General features: G+C 40.8%; 1 protein-coding gene across 4 annotated transcripts in view; it reads left to right on the forward strand.

Moving 5' to 3' along the window:
- PLEKHG1 (pleckstrin homology and RhoGEF domain containing G1) overlaps positions 1-23,451 on the forward strand; it is a 99,918-nt gene that overhangs the window by 71,400 nt on the left and 5,067 nt on the right. For all 4 annotated transcript variants that reach the window (XM_033143987.1, XM_033143986.1, XM_033143988.1 and 1 more), the window contains 13 exons: positions 3,517-3,617; positions 6,783-6,852; positions 11,630-11,676; positions 12,147-12,297; positions 13,778-13,909; positions 15,576-15,758; positions 15,912-16,007; positions 17,403-17,489; positions 18,313-18,346; positions 20,123-20,218; positions 20,732-20,770; positions 21,233-21,255; positions 22,223-22,408. In XM_033143987.1, coding sequence (XP_032999878.1) covers positions 3,517-3,617; positions 6,783-6,852; positions 11,630-11,676; positions 12,147-12,297; positions 13,778-13,909; positions 15,576-15,758; positions 15,912-16,007; positions 17,403-17,489; positions 18,313-18,346; positions 20,123-20,218; positions 20,732-20,770; positions 21,233-21,255; positions 22,223-22,408 — 1,245 coding nt within the window. The remainder of the gene's footprint in view (positions 1-3,516; positions 3,618-6,782; positions 6,853-11,629; positions 11,677-12,146; positions 12,298-13,777; positions 13,910-15,575; positions 15,759-15,911; positions 16,008-17,402; positions 17,490-18,312; positions 18,347-20,122; positions 20,219-20,731; positions 20,771-21,232; positions 21,256-22,222; positions 22,409-23,451) is intronic.

Here is a 23,451-nt window from a genome sequence, read left to right on the forward strand (position 1 = left end):
GATATATGGACATATTGCAGCAGGAAGGGGACTCTTTTAAGCTAAAAAGCTACGATCAGGTGAAAAGTCAGGTCCCAGACTGGCTGCACTATCATCAGGTATATGAAACATTTAAAATGGACAAAAAAGTTGGTTTTCAAGTAGAAAAATCAAAACTGGAAACAGAACTGATAGAATCGAACTTTAAGAACCTTTCCAAAATGTATAATCTTTTGCTAGAGTGGCATACGAAAGATGAACTGGTTAAATCGTCAATGATAGATTGGGCGAAAGATGTAGGACATAATATTATGATGGATGACTGGGAGAGATTGTGGCAGAAAGGTATCAAATTCACTGCTTGTCATAGTTTAAGAGAAAACATAATGAAAATGGTTTACAGATGGTATTTGACACCAGTTAAGATAGCTAAGATGAATACCAAAATGTCAGATGTATGTTGGAAATGTAAACATGCGAAAGGTACCTTTTTTCATATGTGGTGGTTGTGCCCAGCGGTAAATGCTTTCTGGGATAAGATTTATAACGAACTTAAGAAGGTAATGAAAGTTACCTTTTGTAAGAAACCAGAGGCATTTCTTCTGAGCATAACCAATGAAGAGATACCCAGTCAGGATAGAGTGTTTTTTATGTATGCCACAACAGCAGCTAGAATCTTATTGGCAAGAACATGGAAAGGTGAAGAGATACCAACGGTGGAAGAATGGCAGATGAAGATGATGGAGTATATGGAACTCGCAGAACTGACCGCCAGAATCCGGGACCAGAGGGAGGAGAAGGTGTCACAGGACTGGAAGAAATTTAAAGACTATTTAGTCAAATCAGTAAAATTGAATATTTGAGCAGAATTAAATAGAAGATCGGCTTTAGCAGGTTTATGTTAGATAAAATTGTTAGGAAGATATTTTTGTGTGAAAGATTTATTTGTTAGAAAATAAGTTAAGATTTGGTGTTTAAGTTAAGATTTATATGCGATTAGGTATATGATTAAGTAAAGTTAAGCACATTAAAAATTGGGCAAATGTTAATAGAATAAGATACAAAGCTACCTAGAAGATTTATATGATTTTGAAGACAGTGGAGGGAATGGGGGAAGTCCCCAAAAACAGAGAAGATAGTACCAAGAAAAGTAAGAGGATAAGTGTTAGTTTAAAGGTTTGTATATGTTTCTTTTTATTGTAATTGTTTAATTGTGTTTATGTATTGTGTTTTTGTATTGTATTGTATTGTTAACGTTGGTGTTTATGCTATGTTTTTCTTTTGTTTTAATAGAAAATAATAAAATCTTATAAAAATAAATAAATAAAGTGGTAAGCTTTCTGTATAAGTTTTTATCGCTTTTTTAAAAGCTGCTTACTGTGGGTCTGTAGTTGTTCTTAGGGCAGGCCCAGTTTGTTACTTCTCATTCTGTTGAATGCAAATATGTGTTATAAATTACAGCTGGGAATGAGCTTTTCCTGTTTTGTACTCATTTTTTCCACCCTTTTGACCCAGGTTGCTGTGTGTGTGTGTGTGGCAATCCTTTCTGCTTCCTGAAGCCTCTTAAGTCTCTGCTCCAAGGGAGACTGCGAGTGAAAACAAAAGGTCACACACAGTTTTGGGAAGCCCCCGGGACATTGTTATAATGACTTAATGCAGAAACATATTTTAAGAGAACAGATTTAATGATGAGGTCATAAGTTAATGGAGGCTGGATGGAATGGAATGTAGAGGTGTAGATCATGTATGCCAGAATATTTAATGTCATGTAGCTTCCTTGTTGTAAAGCCCCCGGTGTGTAGATACGAAATTGCATTTTGCTTAGATGATGCTCTTCGACGCTGGAAGTCAAAACCTGCTTATATGTGGACAGAACTGGTTAATAACTCGTGTTCATCTTTATGTGCTGTTCTTGGTGCTACAATATTTTGTTTTGCTTGTTTGTTTAAACGATCAAATTATTTAGAAAAGTAAACCTATTGCCCAGTGATTTTTCTCAAATAAGTTTCCCCTTTGTTTTTATCTGATTCTCTCATGTGGGTTTTGGAATTCAGTTACTACATAACAAGATCCTCATGGTGTAGCTGACATTTCCCAGAATCCCTTGAATTCGGTGCTATGGAATGTTGTGTTGCCATTGGTAAAATGCCACCACACGTTGTCTAAACCCTCAGGCTTAGGATCATGTCAGGGTTTTGTTAACATGGTTCCAGCTGTTCTCACTCTTAGTCTATTGTTTTCCTTCCTCCTGTGGAGTTTCTTTATAAATGTTATGGAAGCACACTAGGCCTTTTGTTGTTGTGTTAAATAGTAGTTTTGATGCTAGTTCACACAGGTATTTGATTATCATAATATCAAGGGATGACTTGTACATATTCTGATGGCTTCGAGTTCTAACACCAATGAGAGAGCTTTGGCACTCAAAGCCTCCTGAAGCAGTATTTTTCAATGGACTCAGTTTGCACACTAAAACCCCATTACCACCATAGATTTAAAACAATATGATACCACTTTAAACAATCATGGCTTACCCCAAATAATTATGGGAGCTGTAGTTGCGTATGGATCCTGAGAGCTGTTAGGAGACCCTTATTCCTCTCATAGAGCTGTCATTCCCAGAGTTCCCCATGAAGAGGGGCGGATTGTTAAACCCAGTGCTTTTTTCCTGGGGGGTATTTTGTGAATCTAAGTTTGGTCCCATTGAAGAGCAGCATTTCAATATGAGTAGGAAAATGAGAATACCCCTAAACATTTTTTTAAAGAAAAAAAGCACTGGTTAAACCACTCTCGGAACTGCAGCTCTAGAAGGGCCTGTCTGGTAACCTGCAAATCACTGATTTAAAGTAAATCTTCCCCAATTGGTTGATAGCTCTCTTGCTTGTGTGACCTAAAATGTAATCTCCGCAACTAAATAGCATGCAAATGAATCTTCTCTGCAATACGTTCCTGAGCACATGCAGTTTCTCATTAGTACACCAGTTGGGGGCTGCAGAAGAAGAGACACCTTGTTCTTTATAAACTGGGAACCAGGACGTTTATATTGCATTTATATTGTGTTTGGGGGTTTTAAAGTTGCTTTTTCAATAGCTCTGAAATATGGTAATACTTTTCCAGGTCTCCTCTTATCTGTATGAAGTGCATGTGCTTTAGTGATGATACGTTATGCTGTTTTTTAAAAGAAACCCTGTTTAATGTAGGAAGATGTCATTGACCTTATTGAGTAATTAATGGAGATAATTAAGCTGTCACTGTGGGTGAAATCTGAATACGTTTGCAGCTTGAAAAACATGCAGTGCGCAGTCTGAGCAGCAAAGCATTCCGTCTTGGGGTTTATTCCTTTAGTATTGGTGAACAGATAAGTATTGTTATTTTCCATAATGGAAGGACTGTTCAGTGTGGCGCTGCTGAAGGGATTAGTGTAATATAAAGTGAAATCGATCTGGAGCAGACTCCTCTTCCACAATTAAAGATAGTTCCATTTACTGAGGAAGAAAAGAGCAGACATGTTTAAGACAACCCTTTTCATTTATTTCATAGGATTACCTTGATTGTATCACTGACCAATCCAAACTCTCTTTGGGGATGGAGGAACGATCAGCTTTGTTTGGAAACATAAAAGACATCTACCATTTCAACAGGTGAGTAAATATTCGACTTAAATGAAAACATATATGGGGACCACAAATCAAAGCTTTTGTTCATTCGTGCACTCGCCCCCAACAGATTAAATAATAAAGTAATACTAAAATAGGGGGGGTGCTTCAAACCAAAGTCCTCCCAAAGGTAGCTGTGCTGTGAAAATAAATGCTAGCACAAGACATTTACGGGAGTTCCCACTGCCGTTGGAATAAGCCCTGCATATGAATGGGTAGGGATTGAGGCATGTTTTAAAGAAGAGGTAGAGCTGGGTATCTTCCGCATACTGGTGAACACCCAGCCCAAACCCCCTGGTGATCTCTCTCAGTGGCTTCGTATAGATGTTGAAAAGCATGAGGGGGGATAACAAGATGAATAACCCAGTCATTACTTCGTCAGATTTTGTGCTGTAGTTGAAGATAGTATAAAGGTACACAGTCCTCCATAGTTGGTTCCCAAAACAGTTCAGTGTGTGCACATGCACTTGTTCGCCCACAAATACTACTCTTCTATTCCAGAGATTAAGCACCTGACGATGTAGCTTTGTATTGCAATGGTGCTGCATCTTCATATTTAGCTTATGTATTAAAGAGCGATGGAATACAGGGTCAAAGATCTAATATGGGTTTTAGTGTAAAGTGCTGCTGGCATAGATAACTGTTATCTTGCATCAAGAGTTGGCCAGCATAGGGTTCTGCCCCTTCTTTTTAAATGTATGCCCCTTTTAAAAACATTTTAGTCATTTCTGCAGACATGCAATATTGAGTGATTTCTCTACTTTGACCCATTGGCTTCTTGTAAAAAAAAAAGCCTTTGCTAAGTAGTACCAGGCAATGCATACAAACATGAAATTTATATTAAAAGATAAAGACATGTAAAAGAATGGCCCTCTAAGTGGTTTTGGCTGCTAGACTTTTTACTGCATGTCTGTCTCCTTTTCAGTTTTTGGCAGCCTGAAGTTCACTAGGCACAGCACAGACTTGTCAAGGCATTTGAAAAATGACAGTCAGCTTTGGATTATTAATTCTTTGAAGCCACTTGCTATTCTTCATTTGTAAAATTTAACATTCTGCCTGGACTGGGAGAAAAGGAGTGATTCCCTCTCTTTACTATTCTGTAATGTCTTGATCCTACTGGGATGCAAGGACCTTATAATATTTTTACAAACAGCCCCCCTCCCCAATACCATGCAACTCTTTCAGGAAAGGGTAATTGTAAGCAGGAACAGGGAGTACAGAGCTGTGGGCACCAAGCACAGGGATTAAATAGGCCATGACTTAAATAAAGGAATGTGGGAACGAGAACATAGCTAGTGAGACAAAGTGTGAAGGGATGCCCGGAACCCACTCAAATGAGATGATCAAGGATAAATAACTAGGATGCCCCTTAGCACAACTGTACTGACCTTTTAAGTTAATGCCCAGAATTTACCCATTTTCCTCCTATTGTAAAGAACATACAGTGAGGTAGGTTCCTCACTGGAGTTGCTGTTTGACATTATTTTCACAACCGAAAGCACCATTCCCCATCGTAAGCAACTGTGTAGCTGTGTGAATGCTTGCCATTCCCTGTCTCACTGGGATGAATCTGCCATTCATCTCCTTGCCAATATATAGCAACTTGCCCATTGTATGCAACCTGCATGCAATAAGACTTGGATTGTTTTCACAGTTACCTGGGGAAAAGTTCCCTGGAAGTCGGTGGAACATATTTATGAGTAACCGTGGTTAGGATCACATGCCGAAGGTTAGGCTAAATATGATACACAGAGACATATGCTTCTTTCTTCCACAGTCAAATCAAAACAGTTGGGGTGGAGATAAAGCACAACTGTGTGCACTGTATTAGTCTGTACTGGATGTTGCAAGCCTATGCCTGCTCCTTGGCAACAACCTCACTGCTAAGTCAAATGCAAAAGAATCAGGTTTGTAACTGTAAGTTCAGTTACTGATGGATGCTTTTGATATTTCCTCCCCACAGCACACTAATGAGACTGTGGCAATCCTGATTATCTTTGGTGCCTCTAAATCTGCTGCAAAGCTTATAAACCTACCCTGCTAATTATCCACTCAGTTTTGTTTAAAAATAAGCATGCATCCACTTACAGCAACAATTAATGTCAAAATCTATTTGGCTACCAGAGTGTGCTTATAAAACACAACAGGGCAGGGTTGTCTGAGCGTATGGCCTGGTGCAGGAAACAATTTTATACTTTGCTGTCTCTCTTCCACCTTTCCAAAGTAGTGTAAGCAGCGCAGTGACTTACCTTTTTTCTCCTCGTTGTGATTCAAGGGTTTTTGTACACAATTGAGAAGGGAGTAGCAACCGGGGTGGCTAGAGAGAGAATCCTTCCTTAGTAGGAGAGGGAGAGATAGGCATGTGGCCCCATAATATACAGCAGCACTATGGGTGCTATGTGCATGGATCGCTGTGCTTGTGCATGGAAGGCCTCCCTTATGCATGTTTGTGTTGCCCCCTTCCATTCAAGGTTTGTTTGTCTTTAAGCTACACAATACTCTCTGTGTGTGAAAGAGAGAGACAGAGATGCAGAAAGGTGCATAGTGATGTTTGTAAAAGAGCCGCAGTATGGAGGCGCAGGGGCGGAGGAAGGGGGGTGCAGTGGGTACGGGCCGCCCCAGGTATGCCCAAATGGTTCACCTGCTGCCTCCCCCCCCCCCCAGCTGTGGCTTCCTCCACCACTGTGGAAGTGTGCAAGTTCCATGCCCCCACTTTCTTGTAGCCAGTACAGACAAGAACTGGCTGTCTTTTAATGAAAGACAGAATTTGTGGTAGAGGCAAGAGTACAAGCAAAATGGTGAAGGCATGTTGGGCAAACGAAGGCAAACACTGCATAATTTATTGATAGGGCAAGAATAAAGGACGTGTTAGAATATTAGTAACCCCAATAACTAATGAGGACTTAGCCCTATAGCAAGACATAATATTAATCAGGCTACTTTATTTCAAATATTATGTCAAGTGCAATGCTTATTTTGATTGTAGATGGTATATATCAGTGTGTCGTTCTCCATATTTTTTTAATGCAATTTTTCTTTCTTTCTTTCTTTCTTTCTTTCTTTCTTTCTTTCTTTCTTTCCTTCCTTCCTTCCTTCCTTCCTTCCTTCCTTCCTTCCTTCCTTCCTTCCTTCTTTCTTTGCGTCAACTAGTGAACTTCTGCAAGATTTGGAAAACTGTGAAAATGATCCTGTAGCTATAGCAGAATGTTTTGTTTCTAAGGTGAGTAATACTGCTTTCCTCTTGATACTGATCTGAGCTATAGCATATTACAGCCTCTTTGAATATAAAACTCTGGATGATTCAGTCAATTCCCGAATGTCTGCAACTGAGTTAGCTGTGTAGTAAAGTTTTTCAAAGTTAAAAGAAATATTTTTAATGGACATTAAAATATATTATTTCCTTCCCTTCCTAAATATTTCTGAACAGATCAAGAACTATGAAAATATTTTGAGACCATTTCCTTTTCCCTCACAGATCACTACCAGGACAGACTTATTGAAATGATTAAGAGCTGTACAATTGTACATCTGTGTCTCAGATCATTACAGCTTTTGCTAAATTCCTGTATATTATTACATTTAAAGGAAGAAAAGCAAATGTGACTCATCTCTTTGGGCTAAAGCTATATTTATCATCTTTAATATTTTCAATATTTTCCTCTAGAACTGTCATAAAATAGACTGAGAACACATTTGTCAAAAGGATTTAAAAAAATCCACAGTTGCATTCCGTATTTGTCAGTAATTCTAATTTTTGTGGTGTGTGACATAATCTCACATTTACTATAAAACACTGATATAAGAAACCTTTTTGAGTAAACAGGAAGAAATTAGGTTCACATATAAAGGACTATCTCTAATGCCTCTCTTCCCACAACCTTTGAAGTGGCAATGGTGGATGGGAATTTCTCTCAAGACATGTGGACTGTTTGTACATTTCTGCTATTGCATATGTGGTATCCCATGGTATGAGTAATGAGTTGCATAAATAATTTTGTTAACAATTTTTTTGGGGGGGGCAAAGACTACACATAATTATCCAGCTCCTATAATTCATATTTGATTATCCAATGTGCCAGGTTTGCAACCTGCCTATGTGGACTGGAAACCACATTCTGCTTCAGAGGATGGTGGATGAAGTCACCAGTATTCTACATGGTGCTATTCTCAGCTGTTTCTTGTATTTGGAGTAGGATTTATTCTTTTACCGTGACTGCTCATGTTTTATATTATGGACGTGGGTGGCAATGTGGTCTCAACCACTGATTCTGATCAGGACCAAGGTGCAGCTACGTAATTTTAGGCCCTGTATTTAATGTCCTTATGGGGTCCTGCTTTATGTTGCCATGTTGCAATATCAGTTGTGAAACACATAGTTAACACTTATTTTCTTCTTGCCTCCTCCACCTGATTCAGCCATGCCATAGTTTACAATTGCAGCTGGTGAGGGTGAAGAAATAGCAAGTAGGAAATGAGGTCAGCAACCCTAAGAGTATCAGTCTGGCACCTGAGGAATGTCAGCACGGGTTAGGTTAGAATGGGCAGTCTAGGAAACTTGGAAGTTCCCCTCTCTGTCTACTTTTTGCCATGCATTAAGTCTTGGTATAATTCAAGACTTTATGTCCCAGTCACATCAGGAAGTTTACTTTCTTGGGTGGTGGTGGGACTTGGGCAGGGCTCTCCTTAGGTAAAGGGTAAAGGGACCCCTGACCACTAGGTCCAGTCGCGGACGACTCGGGAGTGTGGCGCTCATCTCGCTTTACTGGCCGAGGGAGCCAGCGTACAGCTTCTGGGTCATGTGGCCAGCATAACTAAGCCGCTTCTGGCAAATCAGAGCAGCGCATGGAAATGCTGTTTACCTTCCCGCCGGAGCGGTACCTATTTATCTACTTCCACTTTGACGTGCTTTCGAACTGCTAGGTTGGAAGGAGCTGGGACCGAGCAACGGGAGCTCACCCCATCGCAGGGATTCGAACCGCCCACCTTCTGATCAGCAAGCCCTAGGCTCTGTGGTTTAACCCACAGCGCCACCCACGTCCCACATGCCACCCATGTTGCAAATATACTGACAAATGCCAGTTAGTTTTGAAACTTGAAGCTCTGCAGCGTAAATGTTTTCAGTTCAGTCTGGATTTTGCTTCAGGTTTCAAGTGACAAATGCATTATTGCATTTCAGAAGAATTGTACTTATTTTCTTCAAGTGTGGATACGGTTAGTTTTCTTGGCTTTGTGATTGGAACATCCTTTTTCATTCTTTCTTCTTATCAGCTGTGGTTGGCTGAGGCATTTGAACTAACAGTGCTGTGCTTTAAGAGAAGCAAATGTCCAAACTTTTGACTCTGGTCCATTGGCTTTATGTCTTTTAGCTTCAGAAATAAGAGGACAGTTTTGTCCTTTCAGCTGGTCATCAGAAGGGGAAAGTTTAAGGCAGTTGTGAGCTGACTGCATCTGTTTCGCATCCTCTGCTCACCCCCTCTTTTTATTTTTTTTACAAGAGAGATTTTATTTGTCATGTGAAACATCACACAGTAGAATCATCTGGAAATATATATTTACACCTAAAAATAAAATATACACAGATTTCTATGTTTTAAGTGTTGCATGACGTTAACACTTTCATGGTCTACAGTATTTATGGCTCTCTGCTGGCCATGTTTCTGAACTCTTGCTGAACATCAAAGGATCTTGCTACAGGTTCAGGAATACATTATAGTAATGCAAACTAGAAGTGCAGGTTTGATGGAACTTAGAAGGGTCTCAACATACAGCCCATCCTCCCCCCAACTCATAACATTATGATTTAATAACTATGAAATCTAAGCACAGTTATTGTAAGCTAGACTGCTATATTCTGCTTTTTCATACTTTCTTCCTTTTTAAATTCTTATTAACAGTTTGGGTGTGATTTTAATATTGAATTCTGCATTTGAGAAGCCATTGGTAGGCCCCTGCCCCATTACATGTGATAACTAGAATGTGACTGGATTTCACCAGTGAATTACAGACTGTAATGTCTCTGTTGCAGATTGTGGTTTCACTTGATTACTAGTTCTTTGTAGTTGCAGGTTTCTGCTATAGCTGGAGTTGTTTTTAAAAGCATGTGCATGTCATAGGCTGTGATGCAAGCTTACTGTGTGTCATGCCAGTGAAGATAGCTATAAGTCTTCCCATCTAAAGTAAAAGATAAAATATCAGCAGAGGCTCAGCTGTAATCTTCCATAATTATTGGGTGGATTGTCACTGGATAGCATTTTAAGCAGGATAAGGAGTTTTTACTAATCCCAAAAGGGGAAAAGGTAGGTAGCTTATGTTTTACCACACACTTATCGCTCACTTTATCACAAACTGTGAAACACTCCAGAAATCCTTATCACCACCCCCCAATCAGAACAAGACTGAGCAACAGGTGATCATCTTCAGGCATCGACTGCCCTAAACAAATACAAGGTGTGAACTGGGGGCTCATGGGTTAAGACCTCTCCTCATTTCAGTGGGGAGGAGTTGCGAGCGGGAGCTGTTTCCCGTGCTTGCAGGGGGGGGCATGTTCGGCTCCCTGCGTCAGCCCCTCTCCACTGCCGCGCCCAGCCCCTCTCCTGGCCAATAGGGCTAGCTGTGGGGTGGAGTCCAGCTGCACTCAAGCAGTCTCGGCAGCGCTAATCCCCTCATTCGGCTTCCTGCGTGCATCGGATCTCCTGCCCTCCCTCCCGTTAGGTTTTGATAGGCTTTTGACCTTGCTATGGACTTCGGTTGGTCGCCTTGGTTGCCCAAGGGGCCTGGTAGGAGTTTTTTATCCATTTGGTAAATTGGCACCGGTCTCTTGGTTTTTTCGCCTCCTTCGTAGCAGATCATCACAACTTTATGGTATTGGCAGTTAGGCATTGGAATATTCAGTATGTGATGTAATATGTGTTGTGTGTTGGAGGTCAGGTTCGGGCCATCACCTACCCCCCTAGGGGTATCCCTTTAAAGGGATCCGGCAGTCGTGGATCCTGTCCGATGCCCTGGTGGTGGCTAGGGCCGTGGCACGACACCGGTGATGTCAGGGGAAGCTTCCAGTTGTATTTGCATCAACAAGCTCCTCCCACTGGGTGTTAACCTTAAGGTGACTTCCCGCCAGATGGGGTGGAGTCAAGCGTTATGCTCTTGTCCAATGCCTAAGCCAATACCACTCACATGCCGTAACCAGTAAAGTTGTGGCCTTATTTTGCCCATTAACCTAAATCATGTGTCCTTGTGTCTTATTTAATCCATGCGGGTGGCGGGTCATCGACTCGCAAGCCAATTGCACTTATGACAGCCCTTTCCCTCAGTTGTGATGATGAGTATGAGCTTGCTGTAACTGCAGTCATCTTATTTGCATGTTACAACCTCCATGTGAATGTATGTTGAAGTTGGTGCAGAGCAAAATGGCTTGCATGAAATAGACCTTATGAACTGCTGAAATTACAGAATTAGTCTGTTTTTGTTTTGTTCTCGAGTCTCCAGGAGCTGCTCCTAGTGTTTGGAACTATGTGACAAGTGCATTAGGTGTGGAATGGGAAATCCTGTTCCCTATTCCTGAAGATTATACAGGGGGGAAACCCCAAATGGTGGCATTGTATGTACACTTTCAAATAAGCTTCTGTATAGCACCAATACTTGCCTGTGGCAAATAAGAAATGGCTGCAGGGAAACTTGGCACAAGTCAGCTTTGTTGGTTCTTATTAGATCACACATTTATTTCATTTATGAATTGCGAAATTACAAAGCAGTTAAAAAATAATAAAAGTATCAATAACAAAAACTTACTTAAAAATCAGTTTCCAATCCAAATCACATGCAGACTGGAATAAAACTCATGAATTACATGCCTATCGTTAGGGAAGAGTAATTTTAAAAAAAATTGTAATAGGTTGGGATTTTTTGTGCTTTCAAATAAGTGTTGGTTCCAGAATTTCTAGGGAGCTGTAATAAAATCAATATACTAAATCAGCTTCCCCCCTTTTCCTTATATACAGAGTGAAGAGTTCCACATATATACACAGTATTGCACCAATTATCCAAGGTAGGAGTATCTCATTTTTGTGTGTGCTCTTTCCCTTTTATCATTTGAAAGGTGGTGAATAGAGAATGTGACCATAATGCTTCAGACTAACATTTAATCCGTATGGTATGCTTTACTGTTTGTGGATGATATTAGTAGGGCAAAGAGAATGAATACTTCCTTGCCCATTAGAGAATGCAAGCAAGTAATTTTATGCTTATTTTAATTTTGTTGCATGGTAATCAGTTATTTTGAAAGTAGGATGCCAAGACTTGTTACTTGTGTGGCATGCATGCATGGCAATCACAAGTTTGTAAACTTCACATAACACTCCTGTTTATCTTGCACAAGAAATGCATAATGCTTGAAGTTGATCCTAAGCAGGCAGTCACTTGTGGGACCTATCATGCAACCAAAGCTGTGGAATTCTGTATAATATAGGATTTAAAAAATAATAATAATTCTGAGAGCTTTATTGATTTGTTTTACAGGTCAGTGGCTGTACTTACAGAGTGCATGAGGAACAAGTCCCTGGCGAAGTTTTTCAGAGAGAGACAAGAAGCTTTACAACATTCTCTGCCTTTAGGATCTTACCTCTTAAAACCTGTTCAGCGAATACTCAAGTATCACCTTCTTTTGCACGTACGTTGTCATTTTAAGTGCCTCCTCTTCGGATAGCCAACAGGAACCTGGCATGGGGTGGCAGTCCATTTCACATGGGGCCCTGCAGCTGCTCTTTATTCGAAATTAAAGTGCCTAGTTTGAAGGAGGCCTGCTGAAGAGTGCAAATAACTTAATGTGTAGCTAGGCTTTTGTGCTGCAGTCAAAAAACAATCAAGCACAAACTTTCTGATGAAAGCTCATATGCCAGAAAGGAGTACTGTAACCTAGCCTTCACCCTGACATGCTAGGCTTCTGCAGATGCAGAATTTCCAACCCTTCCTTCCCCTTTCTCTATCTTTCTCCCCTCCTGTGCTCATCAAACAGCTTCTTCCCTGAAGCTACAGCTTCTTCAGAAAACATGCAGTGCAGTCCTATACATATTTTCATGAAAAGAATGCAGTGCAGTCCTGTATGTCTTTACATACTATGCTCATTGGGGCTCTTGGACTAGCTGGTGTGTTTAAATGTGCAGTTTCAATTCCAGACAAGGGCAGCTGGTGAGGAGGGTGGGCCTGTATGAAGTCATCTAAGCTCAACAAAAAGGTGTCCCCCCCTTTTTTTTGCATGCATGCATGGTGGTAGAGAAAGAACATATCTCTTCATTTCTTTCCCATGATTTTAACAATATTTTCAGAAATCTGGTTTCTTTTTAATGGTTATCATGTGCTTTCAATTAGGAGATTATACCCATAACTACATTTCAGAGTCCAGAAATTTTAATTTGTAGTGTCTGCCTAAGTCTGATGCCCGGATGTAATTATCAAACTGAGGTTCTGCAGCCAAAAGTAGAGGCAAGAAAGCATACTGAATGACTGACTCATTTCTCTTATTGAATGTTAATACGGTAAATTCTGCTTTGTTGCTGCTATTATAACGCAGCAGAGTAATGTTGTTGCTGTAAGGATGCCTATATTACTTATGGCTCATGAAATCAAACACAATCCTCTAGCCATTTAGGAGAGCCCATCAAAGGCTCAGCAAGCTGCCTATTTTTTGCAGCTTGCTGGAGACTGCAAAAATGGCCAGAATGTCACACACCTAGTATGTCACAATACATATCTGGTGGGCTTGATCAGTCACAAAATGTATGTGCTTGCTGTTAGCGGAGGATATGCCAGTCTTGTCCAGCTTTTCTATCTCCATCCCAGTATAACACAGAGCCTATACATTATCAGGATCATGGAATTAAGAGGGGTTTAGAAAAAGGGAAAAGAGACATATACAATGGAGGTGGCTATCAGTGGGGAAATGGGGCTGAAGGAAAATCTCTCGTATGCAGGGTAAGGGGTTCTGTGCTGCATATTTTATAGACCAGGGTACTCTGCTGTAGAGACAAAAGAAGTGAGCTGCAGTTGGAAGGGGCTAAGTGTCAGATTATTAACCGTAGTTCACCATCATAACATTTTTGCAGACCTCTAGGAGTTTTAAGTAGTTCCCTCTTCATTGGTTTATTTACTAGGAGATAGAAAACCACCTTGACAAGGACACTGAAGGTTATGATGTGGTTTTAGAAGCCATAGATACGATGCAGAGAGTGGCGTGGCATATTAATGACATGAAGAGGAAACATGAACATGCTGTCAGGCTGCAGGTGGGTTGACAAGTTTTCCATATTAGTAGTTTTTATCTTTCTGTCTGGTTTCTGATTTATATAGATTGGGTACCAGCATTCTAAATGGCTATGGTTTTGCTTTCCTATGCATGCTAACTATAACAACATATTTTAACATATGTTGAATTTGATCTTCCTATATTTTAAAGCATCACACTCAACCATGGCAACTCCCAATTAATATTGTGGGATGTGTTATCTGTTACATGTGAAAGTACCTTCAAAGTGCTCTTGAGAGGTTCCTCTGAAATCTATGTCTGCGGAATATACAAGAGACACAATTGTGCTTGCAAGCTTTCTTTGGAGAGATCAGAACCCAAATGTAAATCTTCCTTCCCTATCAGAAGATGAAGTTTCCCTTGTACACCCACCCAGTTTCTTTGCAGTCAGTGATTCATTTGTAGCCTTAAAAAATTGTCCACATGGCTTATGACTGCCCAAAACATCTCACAAATGCATATTTCCAAGTTGTGGATCGGTTCAGACGTCATATTGGACTTCTGCTTATTTGAAGAAATCCTATTGGTGAATCTATTCACATAAGCAATGCAACTCTTAATTTGGGCGAGCGCAGATCTCATACGGTGTGACTTCTATGGTATCTGTGACTCTAATGAATATAATTTGAGTTGCTGTGGTTAAGCTTTGTGAGTTTCAGGCATACATCTTGCATTGATAATGTAACTAAAGATACTGCAAGGACTAATGTGAATTCAAAGAGCAACCATATGCAAACTTACAGGAAGTATACAATTGCAGGCTGGATGGAAAAGTAGCCAGTACTTTCCACTTCTTGTGTACTTCAAAGACCCTTTGATCACATATGTAGTTTCTTACATCTTGCACCATTATAAAACACCCTCCCCTTCTTCCTATTCTTTTCCATATAGTGGCCCATCTTCCCCTCTAACGTCTGACCTTATGGCTTGCTAAGAACTCTCTCCTTGTGCCAACCTTCTCTCATGCATCATCTCTAGGGGACCATGTAAGATAATCGGACAACAATGGAGTGCAAATTGGCTGCGTGTCATAAAAGACACATCTGCCAACTCTGACATTTAGAAATAGATTTCTGTTTGCCTATCATATGACAAATGCTTGTATGCTGCAACGTACCGTGAGACAGCTGTAGTATTATTTCTGTTCATGTAGAACAGGAGAGGCAAACTCTCTGCCCGGGGACCTGATCCACACACATTCTTGCAAATGGTCATAAGCTGCATTAGGGTTCTGAAACCACATGAAGGCCTGCCTCCTGGTCTAAGGACCAGTTTTGGGGTTGGGGGTTTGCAGCAGTGTCTGCATCACAATGCCTGTGGTAGTCCTGCTGCCATTTCTGCTGCCCTGAGCTCTTGCTGTATGTTTGGTGGTGCGTATGTGTGTATGAGGGAAAGGAAATGTGAAAAGGTTATGCCCACTTTGGCCACGCCCACTGCTAGGGTGTGGCCCTTGGAAGGTAGGTCTACAGAGAATGTGGCCCTTGGTTAGTCATGCCTGATGTAGAAGCAGTGCTTTTTCACACGGTTGACTAGAGAAGAGGAACATGATAGTGGCTTCATTACACAGCACTTGCCATGTGATATTTCCCAATGTTGTGTTTTTAATGTGCTTGCTTCATTATCCCACCCTCCCCCCTTTTTTTCAGGAGATACAAAGCTTACTCACTAACTGGAAGGGACCGGACCTTGCTAGTTACGGCGAGTTGGTTTTGGAAGGAACATTCCGCATCCAGAGAGCCAAGAATGAGCGCACTCTGTTCCTCTTTGACAAGCTGCTGCTCATTACGAAGAAGAGGGAAGAGACTTTCACCTACAAAGCTCATATCTTGGTAGGTCTGTTTGTACTTGCAGGGGGAGGCTAAGGGAACAAGCAGCCCAAGGGCTGCAAAGGAGAGGAAATGGTCTATTTCAAAATGTCCAAAATATAAATACCCATTCTGTGCACAAGATCTTCCTCTGACAAGCCTTTCTCTCTGTTGCAGTGTGGCAATCTCATGCTGGTGGAAGTCATACCAAAGGAGCCTCTGAGCTTTAGTGTCTTCCATTACAAAAATCCCAAGATGCAACATACTGTTCAGGTATTTAAAAGCCATAACATACTGAATGCATTCTTAAACATGTTATTAAGGATATAATTTTCCTGATATGTATCCTATGTATTGTAACTGAAGTTTGACCACATAGATAGTACTCCACTTCCAGGTTTCTGCAGGAAAACCAGGCCCTATTTTCTATGATCTCATTCTATCCAATTGCCCCCTTCCTTTTGGAGAGCAATACAATCCCAAATTAATGCAATCATGCAGTGGGAACAGGAGCTGCTTTTAATAACCTAAGTGGCAAACTGGACATGCACTTTAAAATGTTGCACCAATGGGGAATTTTTCCTAAGGTTGGGAGAGAGGAATGGTATTCATTAGGATCTCTATGATCTCTTCGCTTTCATCCAGCTGGCTCCATGTTATGATTTGGGCTCCCTAGCCCCTGTAATTAATGAAGGAAAAAACAAAAGATGTAACTGCATTCTACCTATTTAAGTGCACATCTAGTTTGGCCCTCAGCTTCTGTTTCATTTTTGCACTTTGAGAATTAGACAAGTAGGGATTTGGAAACTGCTCGTGTGCCTGAAACTGATAATAATATTTTGGAAACCCTTTATTTCACTGAAATTTGAACAATATGCCTCAATTCTGATGTTAGTTAATTATTGGAGGAGGAAACCACGGGACAATTTTAGAAAAGTATAGTGAGGTCAATGAACATTACTGTGACTTGGAAAATAAAATGACTAATGGGATGAGTTTTGTGGGTGAATAGATACAGATATATATGGAAACAGTGCCTGCTTCCCATTCTAGCAGATCTCTTCAGGAACAAGCAACCCAGCCTGCCCTGCACCACACAGCATGCTATACTGGTTATGCAGAAGTAATTCTTATCCTGCCCAAACCACTAATCTGCACAGGAGCAACATGATAAGCTCATAGAGGGGGAAAGACAAGGAAGTAGGGCACTATTACAGCCTGTGGTGTTCAGCTGTGCTGTCTCATCATTTTCATGTTAGTTGCCAATTGTGTTAAATAATTAAATTTGGTTTTATAAATTGTTGTCAGCTACCAGACATAGAATAATATTCAGAAATATACTAAAAGCATTTTATTCTGATGACTGTAGAAGGATGTAGTGGAGCCAAGACATTTCTGACCTTTCTTGTGGAAAGCTGTATAGACCCTTGTATGGGAGACCCTGTGACTCTCTCAGATGTTGCTGAACTCTCAGCCCCCTTCAGGCAGCATGGCTAGAGATGATGGTGATGGCAGCAGATTCCCCATCTCTGCCCTATCCCATCTACTGGAAGTCAGAGCCTTCTTCACGCTTAACCCTTGACTCTGCTAAATTTATTATCTGGTATTACCTACCTTCACTCCTTTATCTCTAGCTATAACTTATTGCATTCTTGCAACTTGTAACAGGCTAAATCACAGCAAGATAAGCGCCTTTGGATTCTTCACTTGAAGAGATTAATTCTTGAAAACCACCCTGCCAAAATCCCAGCTAAGGTAAAATATTAATAACTGCCTTATTTGTTTGTTCGTTTGTTTGTATTTATTATTGATTGATTGATTGATTGATTGATTGAATTTATATACCGCCCTATATACGGAGGTCTCAGGCCAGATCACAGAACAAAATCAAAATATAAAACCACAAAATATATAATCAAAATAAAAAGAACAACCAAATAACACCCCCAAAACTTTTTTTTTAAAAAAGGGCATAGGATGTCTATCAAATCAACCAAAGGCCTGGTTAAAAAAGGAACCTTTTCGCTTGGCGCCTTTTTAAGAGTGTTGATATGTTAAAAATAAAATACAGTGGAACCCCGGGTTACGCACACCCCGGGTTGCAGACGTCCGAGTTAAGAATGGCTGCAACCTGGAAGCGTTTCCGGAGTGCGCAGGACCCTCGGATGCGTAGAACGCTTCTGCGCACTTCGCACATGCACAGAAGCGCTCAAATCGCGCTACTTCCGGGTTTTCGGGGTTTTTTGTGCATTCAGGATACGCACACCCGCGTTACGCACGGTGACCCAGAACGGATCACGTGTGTAACCCGGGGTTCCACTGTATGTGTATTTTAGTCTTCTGTGATAGACGCATTTGGGTAGCCACATTATGATAAACAGCACATGAATTGCATTCCACCAAGTCCACTTGAATCAGGGCAATTTTGAAACCAATGTTGCCTTTCAGGTTTCAGAAGGGTTGGTGTGGTGGTTCACCAGCCAAGGGCCCATTGTCTGGGGGAAGGACCATTGCTGACCTGAGGTGTTAAGCAAGTTCATATAGTTTATGCACAATATTTGTGTTGTTGTATTTTCAGGCCAAGCAAGCAATTCTTGAAATGGATGCTATCTGTAAGTATATTTGCATATAACTATTCATTTTAATTTTAATTTTTTTATTAAAAAAAACTGGGGGAAATATGTAATAGACAACTGGATACATTAATCTTAGCTGTCACAATGCTGGTTCTGGCTCAGAGCTTTTGAATAAGAACATGGATACTTTTCCTCTTGTACAATTTGTTTCAGTAAGGTAGATACACTAGCCACAAACTCACTGGGTAGCCTTCCGTGTGTCACAGTGTCTAAACTCAAATTTCTAACATGAGAATAATATTGCTGGCCTATTTTACAGAATTCTTGTAAGGATTACTGAGAATGTACAAGAAGCACACTCAGGAAAAGTTGCTGCTACCACCACTGTTTAAAGGACCCGTAACGGAGAATCTTTGCTAGTAGCAATTAATTATATTTTCAGACACGGCTGCAGAACAGCAATAGTGTTTGGATGATTGGTGTTGCCAGTGGGGCCCAGTGGGATTGACTCTGCTAGGCAGTTCCCCATTGCCTGATTGGTGGTTACAGCAAGTCCCTTTGAAAGCACGCTATCAGTGTCAGTCACCTGACCCTTTGAAGTTGTCACCTGACTTAGTAAGGAATTTCAGTAAGATTATATAATATATAGCCTATTAATTTTTGAACTTATAAGAACTAGCAAAATTATATGATAGGCAATGCTCTACATCCATGTGTATTTATGAAGAGCTTTTATACTCCTTGTTGGGGAGAATTCTACAAAGTGAGACAGTTTCTCCCTCCGGCATAGAGCTAAGCCACCCCAGTTTTAGGGTTGTGTACTGGTTTTGGCCCTCTTGATGGATCACTGCCTTGTCGTGGCGAAGGGGCTTGAATAACTCCAAGGTCCACCCAAGACAGACAGGTCATAGCTGAGAGTTTAGACTAAATGTGATCCACCTGGAGAAGGAACTGGGAAACCACTCTAGTATTTTGCCAAGAAAACTCCATGGAGAGTTAAAAAGGAGAAGCTTTGAGAAGAAAGTGAGAGTTTCCAAGGCATGCTCTGGTTCATGGGGTCACGGAGAGTCGAACACAACTAAGACGACTAAACAGCAACTGGTCTTGGCAACAGTGTTTTTTAGTGTGACTCTCTATTTCCCTTATATAAAAGATTGGCAACCACAAGCAGGATCAAAGTTTTCTGCTTATGAAAGTTTGGCAGCTCGTACATCACCTTGTGTTTTGAGATTCTTAATTAATGATGAGCTATGCTGTCTTTTCAATTCATTTTTAATATCACCCTTCCAAGGGACTGCTATTATGCATGCAGAATGTCTTCTCCAAAATTGTGTGTGGAGTGAAAGACATTTACATAGCTTGTATGTTGGTACCCAAGACATTTCCCAAGCATCCCTCTCTAAGCCATTCACTAATATGAAATAAAACTGAAAAGTATCCTTGGGAACAATCGGGGCATTCTCAAATTGTTCCTAGGTGACTCCAGCCCAGGCATAGGCAAACTCGGCCCTCCAGATGTTTTTGGACTACAATTCCCATCATCCCTGACCACTGGTCCTGTTAGCTAGGGGTGATGGGAGTTGTAGTCCCAAAAGATCTGGAGGGCCAAGTTTGCCTATGCCTGCTCCAGCCTTTAAAACCAAGCCTGCTTCTCCCTGCATTGTCCTATTCTAGGCTTTGTTTCTTAGTTGCACTTCACTGTGACAAAGCCTTGAGAAATGTAACGCTGTAATCATAAAGTCTTCTCCAAAAGCTCACCTGATGTACGGTATGAAGTCATACTTACATATTGTTTCTCTAATTTCTTTATAGATCACCCAGGATTCCATTATAGCCCAGAAGGAGAAATGAAAGCATCGAGTAATTCTAAAGAAGGAATCGCCCCACAGAGGGTGAGAAGGAAGTCAGGTAATAAAATAGTTTGTTGTGGTTTCCTATATGAGCATTCCTTTACAGTCAAGTCATCCAAAAAAGTCCTTGTAGTTCCTGGTCCCCCACCATCAGAAAAGTGGTGAGTTATGCTGTGCCTTTTCAATAGCAGCACCAAGCCCTATGGAAGAGGTAGGGAAACTGTGGTCCTCCAGATGTTAGCAAACTACAACACCCATCATTCCTGACCATTGGCCATGCTGGCGGAAGCTGATGGGAGTTGAAGTTCAACAACATCTGGAGGCCACATGTTCTCCATCCCTGGTGTAAGCCCTGTTTTGAGAACTTCTTTGCCTGGCACTGACTAACACATATAATTTGGTGTAAAACCAAAGTCCAGGGCAGTCTACTAAGTTTTCCTGGGGTGTTACTGTTTCTCTTTTGGCTGTTGTTGGTTGTAGTTGGGTTTATTTAGGATACTTTTTATAATATCTTTTAAATCAGGAGACAGCATAAACATTTTAAACAAAAGCACATGTGTTTTCCCCACAGAACCTTCATCCAGAGCCCATAAAATCATAAAGCCAAGTGGTGAGTTACAGTGTGTCCTGTATGTGATCTTATGCATTAAGTATTACTAATCATGTGGCACCTTTGAGTGTTTGATTAAGTATATGTAAATTTAAAAAAAAAACTGTTGTCCTGGGGAGGAGTTGAGTCGTGTTCAATCTCTTGTCAGGGGAGAAATGTCAGATTTGTCAAATATCTGACACACAAAAATAGCAACCTTCAAAAACCAGCAGGCAAATCTTTAAGTTTTGAATGGCAGCGGGAGTTTTTCACATAGGAGAAATTTATTACAAAAATGTTCAAGCATGCTTGCCTTATCTATCGATGGGGCCCATGTTAAACACAGTACTTTGGTTTATAACTTCCATTTAAGTCAACAGGTGTTTTAGACTTAAACCTGTTTTCCACAAATGCGGAACATAATTTTTTTACTAAGTGATAATTAGGATTGTTTTGTTTTTTGTTTCCCACCAATAATTTCAGAAATGGATCCAGACCCGAAAAAGGTAAGCCATATCATTCTCCCAATCCCTAGTGGCTTGAAAGTGATTTTCAAAAAAGTTAGATTTGAAGTACTGAAAACTTCTTAAAACTGTAGAACAGTTTGTTTTCCTTTTTCCACTTACGATTGTTATCCATGCCTGCCACCTAGTGGCTGTCATTGTCTTACCCTTCTCTGCCTCCAGTTGTGTGCAACTGCAAACAATAAGCTCAGGGTTGGCATACAGCATTTTATACCTGAGGCAGGAAATCTTTCCAAACCATAACATGCAAACAATCCACCTGGAGTTTTTCCTGTGCAGTCGTCATTGAAATGAATAGAGCTATGCAATAACATGATCAATTATGTGCCATGTGTCAAACATGTCTGTCTCCCGCTTTGCCCCCCTCAATGGTATCCCAGCTCTGTTGCCCTTTGGGTATAGTGGTAGGGCAGTTTTGGAACATAACAAAGGGTGGGGAAAGAGACCAAAGAGACTAAGTAGTGCTGCCTACCACATATTCTCTTGATGCATCTAAGCCAGAAATTGGCCACCTATGGTTCTCCAGATGCTGGACTACAACTCCCAGCATTCTTGACCATTGGCTGTGGCTGATGGGAACAGGAGCCCAACAACATCCGGAAGAGAGCAATATCCCTACTTCTGCACTAGTGGTCATTTCACTTCCTTTTTACTGCTCTGTGTTCTAATATTAAGCCACATACATTTCCTATACATCGGTGTGTCATCTTCAGAAGGATTGTGTGTCTACTACTGAGAAATAAAAGCTATGTGACAGATGATTTAAAGAGAGACCAAATACATGATGTGTGGTTTGTGTGTGTGTGTGCACATTTCTATATGCATATATTTGCGTGTGTGTGTGTGTGTGCTACACACCCACATCAGAATAGCTGCTGATCTAGCTATAGCTTTAAAATGAGAGGGATACAACCTGGTGCTTCATATAAATATATATTTTCCCTCCAAGCGGATCAGTATTGAAGGAACCCTGCTATCTCAGGCTGAAGCCCTCCTCAGTCCTAGGAAAAAGTTTTCACTGAATCACAAAGGACTGGACTCCAATGAAGTGGCCTATAGTAGCAACCAAGAGGATAACGCCCTCACTGGTGTTATGGATCAGACTGATGCTGATGATGAGGAAGAGACTGAACAGGTAGCCAACTTGCTTTGTGAAATGGAAAGATTAACAGTAGGGTGTGTGTCAGATATGGGTACATAAAGGATGAAAATTTCTGGTGCCTGAAGGATTGATTTCTGTTAATTCCAATGCGAACCTACCTGATCTACACTTCCCAGATTGGAAGTGTGTGAATTGGAATGTATTTATTTGGATTTTCATTTCCACAAATTTTGTGATAGTTTTCTATTGTTGTTGTTGTTTAAAAAGCATTTTTAAATGCACATGTTTAGATAAACACATTTAGAAATGCATACACTGAGTGAGTGTGTGTGCGTGTGTGTGTGTGTAAAGGTAAAGGGACCCCTGACCATTAGGTCCAGTCACAGACAATTCTGGGGTTACGGCACTCATCTCGCTTTATTGGCCGAGGGAGCTGGCGTACAGCTTCTGGATCATGTGGCCAGCATGACTAAGCCGCTTCTGGCGAACCAGAGCAGCGCACGGAAACGCCATTTACCTTCCCTCTGGAGTGGTACCTATTTATCTACTTGCACTTTGACATGTTTTCAAACTGCTAGGTAGGCAGGAGCAGGGACTGAACAATGGGAGCTCGCCCCGTTGCGGGGATTTGAACCGTCGACCTTCTGATTGGCAAGCCCTAGGCTCTGTGGTTTAGACCGTAGTGCCACCCATGTCTGTGTGTGTGTTTGTGTGTGTGAATTTTCATCATCTTCCCTTGCAGTGTCTTCCTCATACTGAAAAAAAATATTGCATGTGTATATTTATACAAAATATACACCACTTGTGTACATTTGTACAAAATATTTTTACATGGTTATAATTTTAAAATGATAATATTATTTTGAAAAATAGTAATAATCTGTTGCATTTTTTAAAAAAAAAATCTAGACGCCAAGGGCCATTCTTCTTTTCCCTTTCTGTGCTCAGGCAGCCTTTCTGAGCTTGTAACAAGACTTGCATATGTTCCTAGCAGTTGTACATTTATTTGAGAGGAAAATACCACCACTCAAAACTTCGTGAAATGTAGAAGCCTCATCCTTTCAGAGTGATGGCTT

The sequence above is a fragment of the Lacerta agilis genome, chromosome 3 (assembly GCF_009819535.1).
Source record: "Lacerta agilis isolate rLacAgi1 chromosome 3, rLacAgi1.pri, whole genome shotgun sequence".
NCBI classification, from domain to species: domain Eukaryota; kingdom Metazoa; phylum Chordata; class Lepidosauria; order Squamata; family Lacertidae; genus Lacerta; species Lacerta agilis.